General features: G+C 39.6%; 1 protein-coding gene across 2 annotated transcripts in view; it reads right to left on the bottom strand.

Moving 5' to 3' along the window:
* The window catches only part of LOC111155624 (unc-5 netrin receptor C), a 354,147-nt gene that overhangs the window by 32,091 nt on the left and 303,630 nt on the right, over positions 1-18,426 (bottom strand). The window contains exons 8-11 of one of the 2 annotated variants that reach the window (XM_022515897.1): positions 13,098-13,154; positions 10,856-11,047; positions 9,808-10,152; positions 6,886-6,973 (exon numbers count right to left, since the gene is read on the bottom strand). In XM_022515897.1, coding sequence (XP_022371605.1) covers positions 6,886-6,973; positions 9,808-10,152; positions 10,856-11,047; positions 13,098-13,154 — 682 coding nt within the window. The remainder of the gene's footprint in view (positions 1-6,885; positions 6,974-9,807; positions 10,153-10,855; positions 11,048-13,097; positions 13,155-18,426) is intronic. The other variant, XM_022515904.1, reaches the window with a different exon arrangement.

The raw sequence follows: 18,426 nt of genomic DNA, 5'->3' as shown, positions 1-18,426 counted from the left end.
GGCAGCTATGGTAAAGAAAAATCCTTGAGAGTCCTTAGCTCTTGACAATTATTATCCTTTTGACATATTTTCTCCTTAGTAAGACTTGGTTATCACTGCTACCTCTTATTCTAAAATTTTGCAAGGATCTCACCAACCTATGGCTTTTCTTTCTTCCTATTTAGAAAATAAAAATACTTTTTATCTCCTTTTAGTCTTTGCCATCTTTATATCCTGAATGAATAATGACACGGTTTTATTAAATCTAAACTTATCAAAGTACTTGGAAATGTATTTTTTGGAATAAATGTATTTTTTGGAATAATACAATTATTAAGAAGTCTTTACCATCCCCTTTACCCCTTAGTTTTCATTTCCCTTTAACCCAGTTTTTCTTCCTTCCTTCTACTCTGAAATTCATTCTCTTAGTACATGGGTGAAGTTTTGGTCTCACTGTGGCATAGTTAATATTATACTATCTGTCCTAAGCAGTAGCCTTATTCTTGCTAATTCTACTTTTCCTACCATGATGGAAAAAAAAAAAATAACCAGTGACTACATTTTTGTGAGCACTACTCTTACCTTTCAGTTACAAGTGTACATTGAGAAGTGAGCATGAAACTTTTAAGGAAGGAGATTTAAGTGGAATCCATTTCAAGTGGTCCTTGCAATATAGTTGCAGATTGGAAACATCTGTCTCTCAGTCTGCTGTTAGCAGCCGGTGCTTGAGGCGGAAAGAGGAGGGGTTCTTCTCATCATTGAGTTGGAACAGAAGGGAGCAGCCTCCCTGCTGGGCTGGGGAGCTGTCAGACCCGTACTCTCCAAGCACACCCCTGGCATGCAATATTGATGGGCACCATTCTTGGAGGAGGGATAGCAAGGGAAGGAAGGGGCAGTTGGTGTCAAAAGAATTTATTAACCCACTGAGGTGCAAGAATGTAATGAATAGGAAAGTGGTGAAGCGGAATTCGTGATGGGGAATGAAAAACAAAGAAGAAATAATGATAAGAATCTTTCTGTTTTCAAGATGAAAGAAGTAGCGTTGAAATTGGAAACATTTCCAAGCATATATGGAAGGAGTGACCTAGGGAAGATTAAAGATTTAACTATGTGAAACCAAAGGTCAGAACGTTTAAGTCCACAGTTCCTTTCTTTACATGAAGAGAGGATAATAAAATACACAGAACAAAACTAGTAGAAAATACATATAAATAAGCCTGACTCATGATTTTGCAGTGGGCTCCACCCCTTACGTCACACGTGTTACCTGAGATATTTCAGCGAACATTCTCTCAAAATGAACTGCAGATGACATGGAAATGAACACAGAGCAAAAATCAGCTGCAGAAGCAGCAATTAAGTCAAAAGTCAGTAAGGAACAATAATTAAAGTTTTCAAGGCTTTTCAATGCCCAGCGAGGATAATATGGTAAATGCTGGGTGGATTCTGAAGCCTCTGGGACAAAGCCCCTCAGAGAGGAGTTTGAGTTTCCTGTCAGAAAGATTTTTCTCATCCCTTGCTTGCTGTTATCAAGTGAGGAGAACTTCTCCTACACAGAAGGGCATAATTTACAAAACTTTCATAAAAGCAATTGCATTTGCTGCTCACGGCACACCTGTAAGGGAATTAGGATAAGTATTTATTGTACTTCTTTTTCAGGAAGAGGAAACTGAAATCTAGAGATATTAACATACTTGCCTACGGCCTCAAAACTAGTAACAGGCAAACCTAGATTTCAAGCACAAGTGATTTAGTTTCTTTCACAGAGTGGTGTGTTTTGGGTGGTTTATCTGGGTTTAGGGCCTTGAGACTTTTTTTTTTTTTGGCCTATTTACTGGAACAAGCTCAACATTACTTCTTGAAGAGAATCTGTCTCCATCCACCTCTGTGGAGACAAGATGCCTTCTATTAACATACATGTCTTTTGTCAGGTCCCTCAGGATGACAATCCCACCCAAGACTCTAGCTGCCTTTTGAAGCACACAGTTTCGTGTATAACTGGCAACTTGAAATATTTGCACTCTGGGTATCTGACAGGAAATATCTAACTCACTTGCTATCAAAAGCTCAATTGAGGAAAAAAAAATTATGGAAGCCGCTCTGAAGGGCTTGCCATTTCCCTAAACAAGCCAGAATCTATCCCTAGATGAAGCCAGAACAGCTAAGTATTATGCTCTGACTGAACTGATGAATCCTTGTGGAATTATTTTACTGTATTTATACTTGGACCTTATACCATCTACTAACATGGAGGGACACTAACAGAAGGAGCCCCATGAAAACTCATTGCTGTCTTTATTTTAAGGATGTTGTTCATTGTATTAACAAAGAAAAAATCTTCTTTATGTGGAATGAAAGGAGAAATACATGAACTTCTTTTGGGCGTATTTTTCCTCATGGACACACGGATTTTGAAACTTATCACATTCCCCTCTTGAAAACTTTGGAATAGTAAATTCATGACCTAGTACCAGGAAATACACTGGGAATCACACGAAATGTTTTATACTTTAACTGCTCACCTGACTTTGTTATCTTTTCAAATCTTATTTTTTCTCATTTTCTCATTTTTTTCATCCACTTATTTACCATTTTTTCCTCTCATTGTAAAGACTGTGTTTTCATAAATCACCTTGAACCATTTCTTTATAAGTAGGACTGCGGTATGTGAACACTGTGGAGAACAGTGAGAGAATAAGATTTAAATATACCTGGACTCCACTCTTCTCCCCCTATACCTGTAGCCTTCATACAGCTGTACATTGAAATAAGAGCTTGAGGACTCAAAAGGGGAATATCATTGAGTTTCTCCAAGAAATAATAATGTCAACTATTATTTTACCAAGTTCCAAAAACATCTTAAAGAAATGAAAACTTTCTGCTATACGATTACTTACATAACAGAATTTTGGCCCTCTATCCTAACATACTGTTTTATTATTTATCCTCAGCACCTATATATAACAGTTTACATTGTCTCACCACTAACTCACACCGTGAACCCTTCTCAACCGGGATTTCATCCTTTGAAAAAATTCTAAAGGCCACCAATGTCCGGCCCCCGACAAATCCAGTGATTTCTTGCATTATTCTCTTTCTTTACATTACTTTTAATGATACCTGTGTCAACCGTATCAACCACTTCACCATCTTGAAACTCTCTTTACTTTTGATTTTTTTCTCCATAACACTTACAATCATTCATTCTTTCATTCAGAAACATTCACTGAGGAGCTGCTCAGTATTCCTTACCATGCCAGATGCAAACTCCGTGTTTATCTGCCTTATCCTTACATGTTCTGTTTAGCTTGGCTCATCACACCCAAACCTTAAATAGGAATGTTTCCCAAAGATCTCTCCCCTGTTCTCTTCTTTCTGCCTCTGCATTTTTTTCCCCCTCAGAGGCTCCACACCCTGGTGACTCCCGGACTGTATCTCCAGCATTAATCACAGATCCCTATCCGCACACACTACCCACATCAAAATCAGAATTTGTCCTTCCTCCTTGAACCAGTTGCACTCACAATTTTCCCAGTGCCCCGGGTTTCTACATATTCATATTGTATTTTGTCACTTTTCTGCAACACTTCTAACCAGTGGTGAAATCTTTTTTTTTTTTCTTTCCTGAAACATATTTCACTTTCCATCCTCCAGACTCAGGCTCAGGCCTGGCTTCTTCCCCTACCCCCTCACAGCTCAGCCAGGCATCCAGCCTCCAGGGAGTCTTCCTGTTTCCTCCACCAACTCATCCAGCCTACCTTCCTCACCAGTTCAATCTTTAAAATGCACCGTGATTCTCATATCACTCAGCTGCTCACAGTCCTTTCATGGTGGGCCCCACAGTTTACCAAAAAATTCTATTTACCTTTCTATTTGGAATGTCTAAGTTGATTTCCTGGCTTTTTGAGAAAATAGCTAAGTGAGGACAGAACACATAGAAAGGGAAAATTAACCTTGGTATTTTGAATTCAGATTATCTTTCAATAAGAAATGACAAAGAGCAAAATTTCAGTCTGAGACAGACTTGGTCTTTTTTTTTTTTTTTTTTTTTTTTGCTTTGTTTTTGTTTTAAAATGCTACTGCATACAAGGCAAAAAGATCCACATTAGTGACATTAATCATGGAAATTGTATCCACGGGGGAGAGAGAGGCTCCACGGCCTCTCACGAGATCTGTAAAGCGGGAGAGGTAGAAATCATGAGCACGGCCTTACGGCTTTGCCCCTTGTCAGAGACAGCTTGTCCCATCTCTGCAGCTCATTTAGGCTGCTCAGTCTGCCATTCAGGGCTCTCTCTTAGAGCACATTCAGTAATGATAAGGCCCCCTTGTCACATCCACTCTGCCACATGTAATTAAGTTCACGCCTCCCTTTAGACAGTTCACATCAGCAGATGACCAGCTGGATTCCAGCCAGCTGGAAAAACACCCAGTTTGGGATGCAATAAAGGGAATCGGAGAGAAAGAGAATGGACAAAAATGATCAAAATTGTCCTGTGAGTAAGTTGAAGTACCATTCATATCTCCTGATGTGCTCCCAATGTCGTCTCTTAGAAGTTCTGTCTCAGATCATGTGATGATAGAAAAGGTCCTCCTCAGTGAGCAGTAGAAAGAAAGTATGTTCAAGAATGCCCTAAGGAAGGAGCAGAGGCTCGGTGTGCCTCAGTGCTGTCTACAAAGGAGGGATGGATGGCTTGTGAGAGAGCGGAAGAGCTTCATGGTGAGATCACCTGGCTGTGAATTCTGCCTTCCCTCATCTGTTAACTGTGAAAGCTCGGCTTCGTGACTTGTTTTCCCCGGGGCACTAGTTTTTTGATCTTTAAATTGGAACTCAGCATAACTCACAGAGTTGTAGTGAGGAAAAAAAATGAGATTAAAAGTAGGGTGAATAAATGGAATTATGCCTTCTGCTGTTAAGATATCCTAAAACACATTCTTGTCCCTGTGCTTCTACAAGAAAAACGCATCTTGTTCACAACACAAAAGAAGTGAAGAGAGGACTTTCTCATTATTTGTCATGGGATCTTCCTGTGTTTGTGCCTTGATTCATGGTCTCTTGTGTGTATTTTCTTTCTGAGATCTCCGGGGTTTCTCTAGCTTCATTTTTATAAACAGAACTTCTCTGATGTGCACCGAGTTCAACAGAGTAATTCCCTCTGTACCTAAGTTCAGGTGGCGGGGGTGGCGAGAGGTGATTTATAGTTTCCTTTTCTTTAGAGTCAAAGGCAGAGGAACCTCAAAGCAGAAGTGTCTAGCTTTACTAATTTTTTGTTTTCTCTTTCTTTCATCTAAAATGCGCCATTATTCTGGCCAGGGTGCTGGCTATGTCATGGGAGGGAAAACCCTACAAGGCACGTGAATGCACACACACTTAAGCTTCAGCACGCCCTAGAGCAGCCCGGGCAGGCTTGATGGTGGTGGTCAGACAGAAAGTAAGAGACACGAACACTCCCCTGCTTCTCAGCATAAAGCACACGCCAATCCTCATTTCTCTTTCAATAAAGTGTCCATGTTGACAAAGGCCTCGAGGGATAGATGAACGTGGTGCCAACCTTGACTTTGGACAGGAGGAAGAAGACAGAATGTAGATACAGGGATCTTAGAGATTGCCGCTCTTCATTTCTCCTGCAGCAAAAGAAGGGCGTGCTGTGGGCCTGTGAATGTTACTTTGCTTTGGGAATGAAGAAAATGAATATTTGATGTGAGTAAATACGAGCCTTATAGTAATTTTCTGTTGCTCAAATTTAAGGCATGAATAAGGCTCAAGGAACTTTGCCATTTTCTTAGGCTAGTGTTTGTCTAGGTGAAAGGAGACCACCTGAGGAAAAAAAATGTTCTGGGTCCTGCAGATTATAAATGCCAATATCTCCACCCGAGAGCATGATAAAAGAGCTTTTCGGCTTTTGAAGAACAAGACTAAAAATGGATGTTTTTCTGAGGATGAGAGAGGGAAGACAGAAGGTTGTAATGCATTATAATGGTAACCCAGTTCGACATTTGTCACTCAGGCTTTGTATGTGCAGCTCAGGACCGAAGAGCCGATGCCTTTCCCCTTGGGAAAAACAATGATAATTACATGTAAGGATTTTCATTTCAACAACGTCTTTTATTTTAAGATCTCAGTGTACTTCAGAAGCCTTAATCCATCAGGCCTTTCAAGCACTATTTAGTGCACGCGTTTTATGTGGGAACTAACCAAGAGAGACCATTTGCTAGATTGTCAGAGGACAGACAGAAAATCGTATTTAGGACTTCTAAACCCCTTTGTTATTTTTACTTAAAATCACCTCATCTTTATGATTAGGACACAACCAAAACAAAGCCTCATGATCCAATCTAGCTTTAATCAACCCTAGATCCCTTTAGAAAGGCTCGATACGGAATTTCTAAGTGCCGAACACAAGAAGGAGGTTGATAACACTTAAGCTAGGGGGAGTCACGAAAAGAAGAAGCCGCAGGTGAGGATAAAGTACCAGGCTGATGTGGGGGTGGGAGGTCAGAGGTTAAGGGGTTGTCTAATCTCTGTGGCCTTTGACCCTATAATGGGAAAGGGCTGGATTCCTGAGTCAGGCCACATGAAGCTGATGTCTCTGTGTCTACTCACGTATCTCTCTAGACGATCTATGGATCACATTTCTGGCCTTTTTTTTTTTTTTTTGCAGCTATAATGGCCCCATGTCCACTTGAGAAAAGGTCTCTGGCCCTTGGCTCATGCTCAAGATCTGCAAAAGTGTCTGAAGCTTCAAAGATAAAGAGAAGCTGACCTTTTAGAGGTCTAGGAGAAAAAGGGTATGTTGGAAGCAGGGCACTCAAGACAAAAATATGTTGGGTTTTTGTTCTTTTGATTGCACAATTCTCCTCCAGGTCAGACATTGATAAAGTCAAGCGCACCAGAAAAAGCATATTTACCTCATATTTTCTTTCCTGTGTACAGTCACATACATTTCGTAGACTCTCCCTTGGGGAATGGCCCCAGCGGGAATCAGCAAGCTTACTCCTGAATAGCAAAAGAGAAAAGCAGTCACATAAGACCTATGAATCAAAAGGAAACTTCACAGAATGCCTTTGAAGCAAGTGAAAGGGAATGAGGAGAGTTTGTGATCATGTAGCCACAAGCCTGCTTTTTCTCTAAAGACACGTAAATATTCAAAGCTGCCCTGCCTTCCTTCCTTATTGGCCTTGTTTGTTACCACAGCTCCCTCTGAACTGTTATGGAATTACTCAAAGGAATGATGTCATTTTTTAGACTCTTGTTTTATTTAAGGAATAGACAGATGGTTCCACTGTTGTTTTCCTTGTAAAACGAGGGGAAAACCAACAACCGCTCTTCAAATTTCAAACAGCTGTAATGATGCATCCTTTCTAATTTAAGAAAAAAAATCCCCGCAAAATTCAAAGTCAGGGAAATTGTAACATCCATGATATCAAAAAGCATTGATTTCTGAAATATCTGGTTAGCATCAGTGTTTTGCCATAACAGAATAATAACTGGTGAAGAACTTCTTTCATCATGGACAACTCTAGGAAATGATCAGACAACTGCTAGTTTTTAGTCACAGCAGGCCAAGCAAGTTTTTACGTAGTTGCTAACTGATACCATTTTGTAGGGGGTGGGGGTCAAGCTTGTTCTAAATTAACAGGGCCTACAGCAGCTGCTTGGCAATTTGAGCTTATATCAGAATTACCTGGAGGCTTGCTCAAACCCAGATCACTAGGACCCACATTCAGGGTTTCTGACTCAGGGGGCGTAGAGAATTTGTACTTCTCATAAGCTGCTAGGAGACGCCAATGATGGCTGTCCGAGGACACACTGTAAGAAGAGGCCCGCCTCACGCAGCGTCATCACAAAGAATAATTCAGGGTGGGCAGCAACCTGAAGATACTTGTCTCCATGATTTTATTCCAATAAATGGGGTTTCTTTTCAGCTCATTAAAAATTTATGGAGCACCATGGCGAGTATACTGTTTGGCAGAACGGGGAATGCCAAGAAGTAAAAGACAGTGTTCCTGTCTTTGAGTAACTTATAATTTCATTAGCGAGGAAATGGAATATGCCAAATGAGCAGAGGGCAATAAGGAAACTTGCCCGACCATGTTGGAAAGTCTCAAGAATAAAGACTGGAGAGTGAAGGAGGAACAGTTATTCAAAGGCCTTTGTGTGACTGGTTGAAAATGTTGAGTCTTGGCCTTCTTGAGAAGGAAAGTTAACATCAGAGCTGTGGTGCTGTGGGAAGCGGGATGGCATCTAGGGTATAGAATGGTTTGTTTGCTGAGGCACAGAGTGGACGCAGGAAGGCCACACATGAGCCTACCAACCCTTGGTATTTTTATGTTTTCTAATGGGAAACAATAAAATGTACCATTATGTTTTAGGAATGAAATAAAACCGTGAATGTAAAGTAGTGAGAGTAAGGCCTAACACAGGTTAGGAAACTTGTTGTAAAATAATATATGTAAATTACCACTGCCTAGTACACAGAAAGTGTTTACTACATGTTATCTTCCTCCTTTCTACTTAAGAAGCCTTTATAATAATTCATATATGAAAAAGTGACAGGTGTAGAAATGGGAAGGAAATGTAGAATCCAGTGAATATCATGAAAAAAAAAAAAACCTGCCTTGAGAGTAATATCATGTTCAAGCAATAAAGGAACCAGAGAGTATATTTTGATCTATTTATTTGATAAACTTTTAAAAAATGTATTTTAAGTCATGATTTCAAGGAGCATACATTAGCATGAGAATTAAAGAGAAAAAGGTGAAAAAACATATATAATATATGATCTCAGCTATGTAAAATGTATAGATAAAAGGAAAAATGATATTCCATTAAGGGTTTTAATTTATTAAAATATACTTTTAAAGGGATGGTGTGACAAATTGGCAAGGCATTGAAATGGGGGACTGAATAAGAGAAAGAATCAAAGACAAGTTCATATTCAGATCTGAAGATCCACTGGTTCTATACAGAACTTGGCATATGGCTATTTACACATTATATTATTTGTGTATGCCGTATGAGGACTTTAGGTCAATCAAATTGTTCCTTTTTGCTGTATTTGTAAAATACTTAGTCTTGTCCAAAAGAGCTAAGATAGACTCACAGAGGAATCCATTAACCCTCTTAGGACCAATAGACACAAACTCCTTACTGATTAAAAAATATTAGAATTTAATCAAACATTATCAGTCACTAACATAAATTCACCTTGTAAGACCTTTATGATACTTATTTTCTAGAAGCAGATAACTAAATGATAAGCTGAAAAAAGTATATACTACACATAATAAGGTTGTGATTCCAGACAGATACATCAGAGGTGGGCATGGGTACCTCACAAATACCTTGAGGTTAAAGACTGTGTAATAAAGAGTTAATAGATAAAGATTTGATGTCTACCATGATGTCCTCTGATCTAAAAATTAGTATTCTGAAGTACTGCTTCCTACAGTAAATTGGAAGCGACCCAACTAATATGTTTTCTAATTAATTTGTCCTTTTAAAGTGTGATGACAACAGTGAGCACTTCTCGCTTGCCATTGCCTTCTGAAGCTCTATTAAAAAGAAGGTCAATGACAGTTCTAAATTACACCTTGGCAGAAAGTTGTGAGTATAATACTTCTAGAGGAAGTGTTTTCAGAGTTGGTTGGAGAAAGATGAATGGTTTGGCTGATTTTGTCTGAAGTATTGTTGATTTACATCAAAAATGGATTTGGGTTAGATTAGGCTACAACTAACTTTTCATGCCTCGTGAGAACAAACAAACGAAAAAGATTTGGGTACAAAAATACGTTTTCAAGAGCTGTGTAACTTAAATATCTAGGAATTACCTGAATTAGGAACAATGAGGTGACCCCCCAGAGAGTTGAAGGTGCCAAACGCAGTACAGGACGGGTCAGTCTGCCTCGCTAGACTCTGATTCTTCACACTGAGGGCCTCATTCTCCAACAAGGACTGGGTCATCTGAGGAGACAGCTTTGATGCGAACTCAGAGAGGTCATCTTGGGGGGTGACTGCACCTGAGGTGTTGTAGACTTTGATTTTCAGGTTGGGCAGTGGATCCAGAATTGGAGAGTTAGTCATTGGGATTTTGTCTGAGACATCATGCAAAGCATAGACAGGTCCTCTGTACATGGCTGCGGCCGATGTGAGGTCTGGGGGTACCACCAGGAGATCTGAGTCAGAAAGAGAAAGGAAGTCCATTTGCATTCTCCATTCAGGCAACTTCTATTTAGTCAGGCTCCCCTGAGACCTTCTGAGCCAAAAACAAACGAACTCAGTCAATATTAGAGATGGAAAGACTCTAAGGTTCTGTTAGAAACAGGGCAATTAGATTACTGTGATCCAGTTTATTATTGGCTACAAACAAAAAGACAAGTTCATTCTAAATTTTGCTTTCAAGTCTACTCATTGTTCCTAAGTCAACAGACTGGATTCGAAGACAGTGATCCCAACTCAGTGACTTGGTAAATAGTTTCCCTTGTCTGTACTGGATTTGAGGTCATCCATCTGTACACCACTTTATTCATGTCAATGCAAGGTGTTTTGTCAAGAGGCAAAAAAAAAAAAAAAAAAAAAAAAAAAGGAGATGTAAGAAATCAGTCAACCAATCTCTGTGCTTTTTTAAAGTGAAAGTTTAAAAGTATGACAAAGAAACCTGTTAAGAAAAAAAAAAAAAAGATTTTTTCATCTTGCCACCTCTGGTTTGTTATAGGAATGAGGTCAACAGAATAATGAATAAAACAGACCCAAATCCGTGTCTTCATGGAGCTTATGTTTGAGCTGAACGACATGACCTGAAGGTCGCTGATTCTGACACCACCCAGGGATGCTGCTGACATGCGTAAATTGCAGGTGTGAAGTGCAATGTCAACTGACCTTGTCTCGCTGCCTTGATGTTCACGGGCTGAAAGCCTCCATTGAGTGCCGAGGAGTCAATAATATCAGACTCAAAGTCGCGATGGTTCTTGCGATACACAAATAGGGCCACCACTACAGAAATGGCCAGGCAAACTATCACAGCTATCACAATGCCAACATACAGAGCAACATCATCTGAGTCAGGAGCAGCTGGGGAGGACAAGGAAACATTGGACCAACTGCTTAGAGAAATTTCCCACAGTACACATCCATATTGCTGTAATTTTTTCAGACATTTATTGCTTTTTTTATAGGTTAATTTCAAATCTATTTCAAAAGCTATATAAAACGACTGTGGCCTTTCAGTGGAAAATTATCTCTGATTTCTTTTCCTTTCTCACTCTGCATCTATCCACCCACAAATCTATCTTAAATTGGGCAGCATAACAGACCATTTATTAGAAGGTATAAAAAGAAACTGGAACTGAAACCATCCCAATCCACAGGGAAAAATAACCAAAGCTCATTACTAATTTCAGGTGAAAAAGTTTGGAAGGCTGCTTTGAATTCACCGATAGTTCTCCAAAAACATAAACATAAATACTCTGTAAGAAATAGCCGGCATGTTTGGAATCTGTGTATTTATTGAACTAGAATATTTTCCTAAGTATCCTTCCAAGTCATAAAATTACTTCCCGTAACACTCTTCTCACTTTCCCCTAAATCAAGGAAAGGGTGGCCGGGAATGGTATCCATAACTAAGCAAAACAAATATTAGAAGAAAACATGATGGATTTGAAAGGTGTGCTTTCAGAAGACCCGGATCTGGGAAGCAGAGGTCAATGCAGATAACTCCGGGCTTTTGATACAGATTCGGTGTCACTTCTGAGAACCGTGAGCTTCTCATGGCCAATGGTCAGAGAGTTACATCTGAGCTACTTGTTACTGAATCAAATACGTCTGGATGGTGCACTGAGTAACATAAAGGCCTGGTTCAGTGATCAGAAAGGTCAGACTGCCCGCGAAGGCAATTAAGCATTGGACCAACACAGTGTGCAGTCTGCTGGGGGTCTGTTTCTGGGTAAAGCCAGAGGAAAATTCCTGTAAATGTTGCATATTGCTTTGGTAGCATAGAACGCGCTTTAGAACGCGCTTCAATCAGACCGGACCGTGCATGGTGATAGAAGCTGATTGAAACAAAATGAATAGAATGAAACCTTTCCAGAACTCCGCAGGCACCTTTAAGTCTGTTTTTAGTTTAGCGTGACCCACAAACATTTTCAGCAAAGTTAACCAAAGTTTTTCCATTCCTGCAAAAGAGGTGATTAAACTGGTGTTTTAGGGGGTCAAGAACAGCATTTTTATGCTCCATTTTATACACCCATGATTTGGGGGAAAGGGAATTTTCAGATATGTTCAGATAATATATTCAGATAAGTCCCAGGGACTCCTAAGAGTTGAGGAGCCAGGACTCTGTCCTAAGACTCACAGCCACCCAGTTGATACAGGCAAATGACTCTTCATGTAGATTGCCAGTGGCTCACCTAAACTCTGGGGTCACAGTTTCTTTGACACATGGACAATATAAAGGAATTCCCTGTTGGAAACTGCTCATCTCTTTTGGCATTTTGTGTTTAAATGCACAGCATGTGACAGATTTTTTTTTTTTTTTTTTTTTACCACTATCTTTCCTGAAGTTTCCAGAATATCAGCTTTCCCATCAGTCAAGTCGATATTGACAGCTCTTTTCAGAATCCCAGTGACAGCCCGAACCCTCCCGACTGTGTGAGCCCTGCTTTCCCAGCGCGGACGACACTACACTGCTGGGCAGAATCGAGGCCTGCCCCAGCATTCTGAACTCCAGCCAGAATATTCTATCTAAATCCTTAAGGTCTTACTTCACCAGGCTGTAATTACGTCCCCGACCTGCATGCTTCCTAACTCAACAGATCTGTCTTTTCTCAACCCTTTTCTTTTTAGCATCTGAACCCAGCACTTTATTAGATCAGCCTATTTCCCGATATGGTTTGTCAGCTATCGGGACTGCCTAGCCGACTGAGATGTGAAAGCTGGCAGAGGCTTACAATGACCCTCCTTTCTTCTCTTCAACAGTGAAAATCTAATTTGTTTTTCATGTTAGAATACATTAGGTGCCTATTTCCTGGGTGCACATCTGTGATCCAAAGAAAGGTAAACTTGAACTGGGGGCAATCACGTTAAATGATTATTCAGCAACATAAAAACCAAACATCAAACTTACAAGAAAATCCATATTCATTCTGGGTTCTCTGTTCAGTTGAAATAGGATAAAGGAAACCTTGAAAAGAACAAAAAATGAAACAAAAATGGAAACAAAATCAAATTAATGAGGGAAACGAAATAAGAAGCATGAAAAATGGTTTAATTAAAAGAAAAGGAAAAGAAACCTGTGGTCCTTTAAAATTCTGGTTCAGTACAGAATTATGATTTCGCATCTCCTGTCTGTTCTGGAGCCTCACCAAGAATTAATAAGTAGGCAGATTGAATTTCAGAGCAAAACTGGTCTCGAGTCACTAACTTTGGAGTGCTTAAAGTCTTTCTTTTATTGAGCATAAACTCTAATGGATCTAATTTATTTCAGATATCAAGGGTCATTAGCATAAGGAAAATCTTTTTTCCTTATCCCTGCCATATGCTTTAATTCCCAGGACATATTCAGCAAGGCTCTAAGCAGTTTTTTTCTTTTTTATTTAATCATAACAGCTTGCTCTTGGTCTAATAGAACTAAAGAAGACCTGTCATCGTTGGTCAAAGGTTAAATACCCATTTACTGAGCTGACCAGAGAGCACCCTTCCTCCCTCCATCTCAAATCCACTTTTTGGATTTTTTTCGTTGTTTCTTGTCCCTCCATTTAAAAGGAATCCAATAGGTTTTGCCCTGGGACTAAGCAGTTTGTCGATGCAATGGAAACTGGATGCTTTTTATTTGAAATCATTCAGAAATCAATAGGGCCTAGAGGTTATAAGGTTATTTATTTTAGGGCATCAGAGGAATAGTGTACATTGAGAAACATAAAAACTTCATCTCAGCAGTAAATGCAGAGATAACATGAGCAGTTTTATTTTTCTTTCTTTTTAATGTATGGCAGGTAGGAAAGATGATGATGATGATGATAAAAATAATGTCAGGAAGAAGAGTTGGAGAAAACATTTACAAATGCAGAATACAAAATTTTTGAAATGAAAACTATATAGAAAATTTCAAAGTGTAACTTAAAACTGGCATCCCAAGTTTCCTAATATTTAATATTCTGCAACACACGAATTGATTAGATGATACAGTATCACTAGATTCATCAAATTAAAATGAATAAGAGGCATATGAATAAAGTTTCCTGGTAATACTCAAGGGCAAAAAGTGTAGAGAAACTGCAAGAATCACAATTAATTGGTTCAAAAATCAAAGGTCCGTAGTGCTCTCATACTAAAGGTAACTCTTAAATCATGTCTCAGGTAGATCCTCTGTAGTTTGCAGAACACTCAGTTCTTACAAGCTATTTACCTATTTTGGGGAACTAATTCTGCGGAAACATGCAGTGCTACCTTAATGAAAGAGAGGTTTGCTGCAGCACAGACAAGTTTGCTCTGAATTAATTTTTAATGCTTTATTTTAGAGCAATGATTGCAACCTCCTACTCAGTTTTATAAATATTATATTCCTTATTCCAGTTGTCTGAGTCCATGTATTAGGTTTGATTTTCATTTTTAAACACTTCTGCCTGGTAATAACCTTTTTCCATTTGTATTCTGTGAACTCAATAAAAGGACATCTGGGACATATACAGGCACTGAAGAAAGGTGGTTTATTTTCAAACCCAAAGACTTGAGACCCTACGAGGTCACTGCCAGCAGAGGAGACAAGGTAACTGATGTTGTCATTCTGGCAGGGAAGGTGTTAAGTAGAGGGATGTCAAAAGATTCATTTCTTGCAGGTTAGAAGGCCTGGAAACCAGTGTGAAAGAGGACATCTGGGGATGACCTGAAGTTCACCTTGAAAATTTTGGTAAGAATCAGTGTGGGCCTGCTGGAGTGAGCAGGAGAGCTGCGTCTTACAGAAGGAGAAGGCTTCCTCCAGACAGACATAACACGATTGGAAATTTCTCCATGTGAAGCAGTTCTGGGCAAGCCTTGGCTTCTACCTCCTTTTCCCAATAGAATCCCTGTTCTTGACAGGCAGACCAAGGAATAATAAAAAGGAATGTTATAATTTTGATTTTAATCTCAACTTCTCCATATTTATGTCGATCTGCACAAATCAATAAATATTTTGGTGGCTTATGGTATTCATCTGAGACTTCTATTTCATTCTAGGCACAGATCTGGAATTCATTCACTCATTCATTCATTCGGCTAACCCTATTATATACTAGGTTCTATTCTAGGCATGGGGTAGGATGGCTCACAAGATGGGAAAAGTCCCTGCTTTTGCTTCAGTTTGACAGAAAATAAACAAGTAAAAATAATAGATAAGATCAATTCAAATGCTGAAAAAATTTATTTTGAGCAATAGAACAAAAGAATGTAATGTGACTGGAGACACAGGGATGGACAACTTAGGAAATCTGGGAATAAATTCTTTTGAACTGGGATTTGAGGGCGCCTGGGTGACTAAGTCTGTTAAGTGTCCGCATCTTGATTTCAGCTCAGGTCATTATCTCAGAGTCGTGAGATCGAGAGCCCTATGTATATGGGGCTCAGCACTCAGCAGGAACTCTGCCCCTACCCCTCCTCCCTCTCCCTCTCCCTCTCTCTCTCTCTCAGAGAAATAAATAAATCAAAAAAAAAAAAAAAAAAAAAAAAGGATTTGAGCTGAAACTTGAACAATGAAGAAGAATTAGCCAAGCTGAGTTCAGGAGGGAATGATGGTCCAGAGAGGGACAGTAAATGCAGAAGTCCTGACATAAAAATGGAGTGGTGGGAGGGGAGCAAGTGAGAGCAAGAGGGAGGAGGCAGGCTCCGAGGGGTGAGGAGAAGCCACATGTGGGCCTGGTGGGCCATGACGAAGCATTTTGATTTTATCCTGAAGGAAATAAAAATCCTGTAATCGAATGTAATTTTGAAAAGAGTGCTTTGGTTTTTCTCTAGATAATGGAGAGCAAAGGGAGCAAAGTGACAAGATTTTATGGATGCTTTTTGTGACACATGGTTTGGGAGATGTCTATCAGTAGGTCTATCAATATAGTTGATTAAGTATTTGCATCAAGGCAGTTCAAAAATAAAACAGAAATTAAAAAAAAAGAATGAAAGCCTCCCCATGAGTTATTCCTCATAGCCAATGAGGACCAATCTAGCCAAACTGTTATTTTCCTACATGGGCAAATTTAAAACAGACCAGAGTATTAAGTATATTCACTAATGGTTCAACACCCCAATTTACTCTGTTATGGAAACACTGATAAAGAGTTTTGGAAGGCAACTCTATAAAACTTTTTCCATCCTTTTCAAAACACTTCTGCAACTATAGAGCTAAAGCATCACTTAGGAGCCTGGGAATCGGAAAAGAAGGGGATTATTGTTCCATCCCCTAAACGAGGGGAGCAGAGAATCACTTTTTAGAGTTTGTTTTTAAGCTTCTCCATCTGATCCTTCTCTCACGGAACAACAGGGGACATTTTCCTCAGCTAATGAGGTGACCCTGCTGGGAGCAGTCCTTGCCATAATGAAAAATAACATCTCTGGCCGAACATGGTGCAAAATAATTGTTTTCGTGTCCCAATCAACAGCCTGGCTCATAAGTTAGGGATTTCAGTTAACTTTCTTACTACTTGAAAGTAAGCCATCGAAAAAGGCACCAGGGCTCTTGGCCAAGGCAGGGACACAGAGTTTTTCATTCTTCAGTTTGAATCCTAGCTCTGCTGCTTCCTTAACTGGGAGAGCCTGGCCAGATTGCTTCCCTTTCCTACGTATAAGGGTTCTAATCCCGTACGGGAATGCGAGTCCTCGCTCCCATAGAACTGTGGAAAGGGTAAATGAGATGTGTCAAGGACTGGTCCATGGCAAGCAATCGATAAATGACAGCTCTATCAATATCATTATGATGCACATTGCAAGTACACAAAGACTCTAGGTTCATAAGGGATTTTCTTTGTAGAGTAAACTTAGCCCATCATTTAATGAGTGATTTTAGGAAATTTGAATTTCAGGTTCCTTAGTTATGACGGAGACAAAGAGCCCCGTTTTTCAGACCTTTAATACTGTATTTTAAATACTGTATTTATTTTAATACTGTATTTTAATACAGTATTTTTATATACTGTGTTAAATACTGTATTAAATATTTTAATTTTAAATACTGTATTAAAACGCACTCTTTTAAATACTGTATACTCCTTCACACTCTCCTTTGAAAGAGGTTTACGGCCTTTGAGGCTTCTGGCAACCATATAGCAGCATGCTTCAGGAGCAAGTTTCTAGGGCCAGAGTGCAACTTGATGCTAAAACAGTTTTCAGCCAGAGGTGGTGCCACTTCCAAAGGGGGTGTTTGGCATTGGGGCAAGGGAGGTATTTTTTGTTGTTGTTGTTGTCATAATGATGAGGGAGTTGTTTGTGGTACTTAGTGGGCAAGGGCCAAAGAGACAGAATGTCCTGCAATGGCAGGAACGAGCAAATGGAAGGCCCATCTGGAACAAAACGCACCTCCACTGGTAACGCCTTCCAAAACCATGGCTCTCGGATTGCTAGAAGGAGTAAAGGCACGGGGCTCCGGGAATGATCTAAGACTTGTGCCACTGGTTGTGGGAGACTCAGTAAGCACCCCTAGGGGAGGCCAACCTCACAGCGGGGCTTCTGCTATGGGAAATGCTCATGCCCCATGTGACCTCCTTTAGGAATTTTTAAAAGAAAACGTAAAGTATTTCAACCATAAAACACCTCTTCATTAGAAAGCTTATCATTGATATTCATGAGAAAGCTAAAATAAGAGATTTTCCTGCTTAAATGAAACAACTTCCAAACAGCATCTTTTATTTCAAGTGTGGGGCAAGCAAAGAGGGACAATGAAGTTGGGAGTTTCTACTCTGAAGTAACTGGAAAGCCATGCTGGAATGATATAGCTATAAATGTATGATAATTGCATTGTATTTGGCACAAAACGTTACAATAAATAAATATTTAAAGGAGAAACATCATTCCTTTCAAAAAAGATGCCAACAGGAAAAAAAGAAATAAACACCAATAATTGCAGGGACACTACACACCGGAAGAAAATCATATTTTAGAGCAATAAAAGCTGACAACCACTTGCTTCCAGCATCCAAGAGCCTGCATGAAAAAAGGCTTACTACACCACGAGCCAGATTTGGGTTCTTATGTTGGCTCTCGTGCTAACTTGTGAGCCCACAAGTTTCAATTCTGTGCCTCAGTTTCTTTCTTTGCAAAATAGAGTTCTTAGTGGAGGATTAGCAAAAGTTCTACTTATCATGTTATTTTTGGTATATTTTGACTTTAATTATATTGAAACAAATCATTTTGCTTTAGGTTGGTCAACGGATCACAGTAGATTGGGGTCAGAAGCAACTTTTGCCAGGGCTTAAAGTCGGTAATTAGATGGA

This window comes from Enhydra lutris, unplaced genomic scaffold (genome assembly GCF_002288905.1).
Source record: "Enhydra lutris kenyoni isolate GAN:26980312 unplaced genomic scaffold, ASM228890v2 scaffoldscaffold3, whole genome shotgun sequence".
NCBI classification, from domain to species: domain Eukaryota; kingdom Metazoa; phylum Chordata; class Mammalia; order Carnivora; family Mustelidae; genus Enhydra; species Enhydra lutris.
Note: the sequence above shows the minus strand (reverse complement) of the source record. Positions and strands in the feature narration are given on the sequence as shown.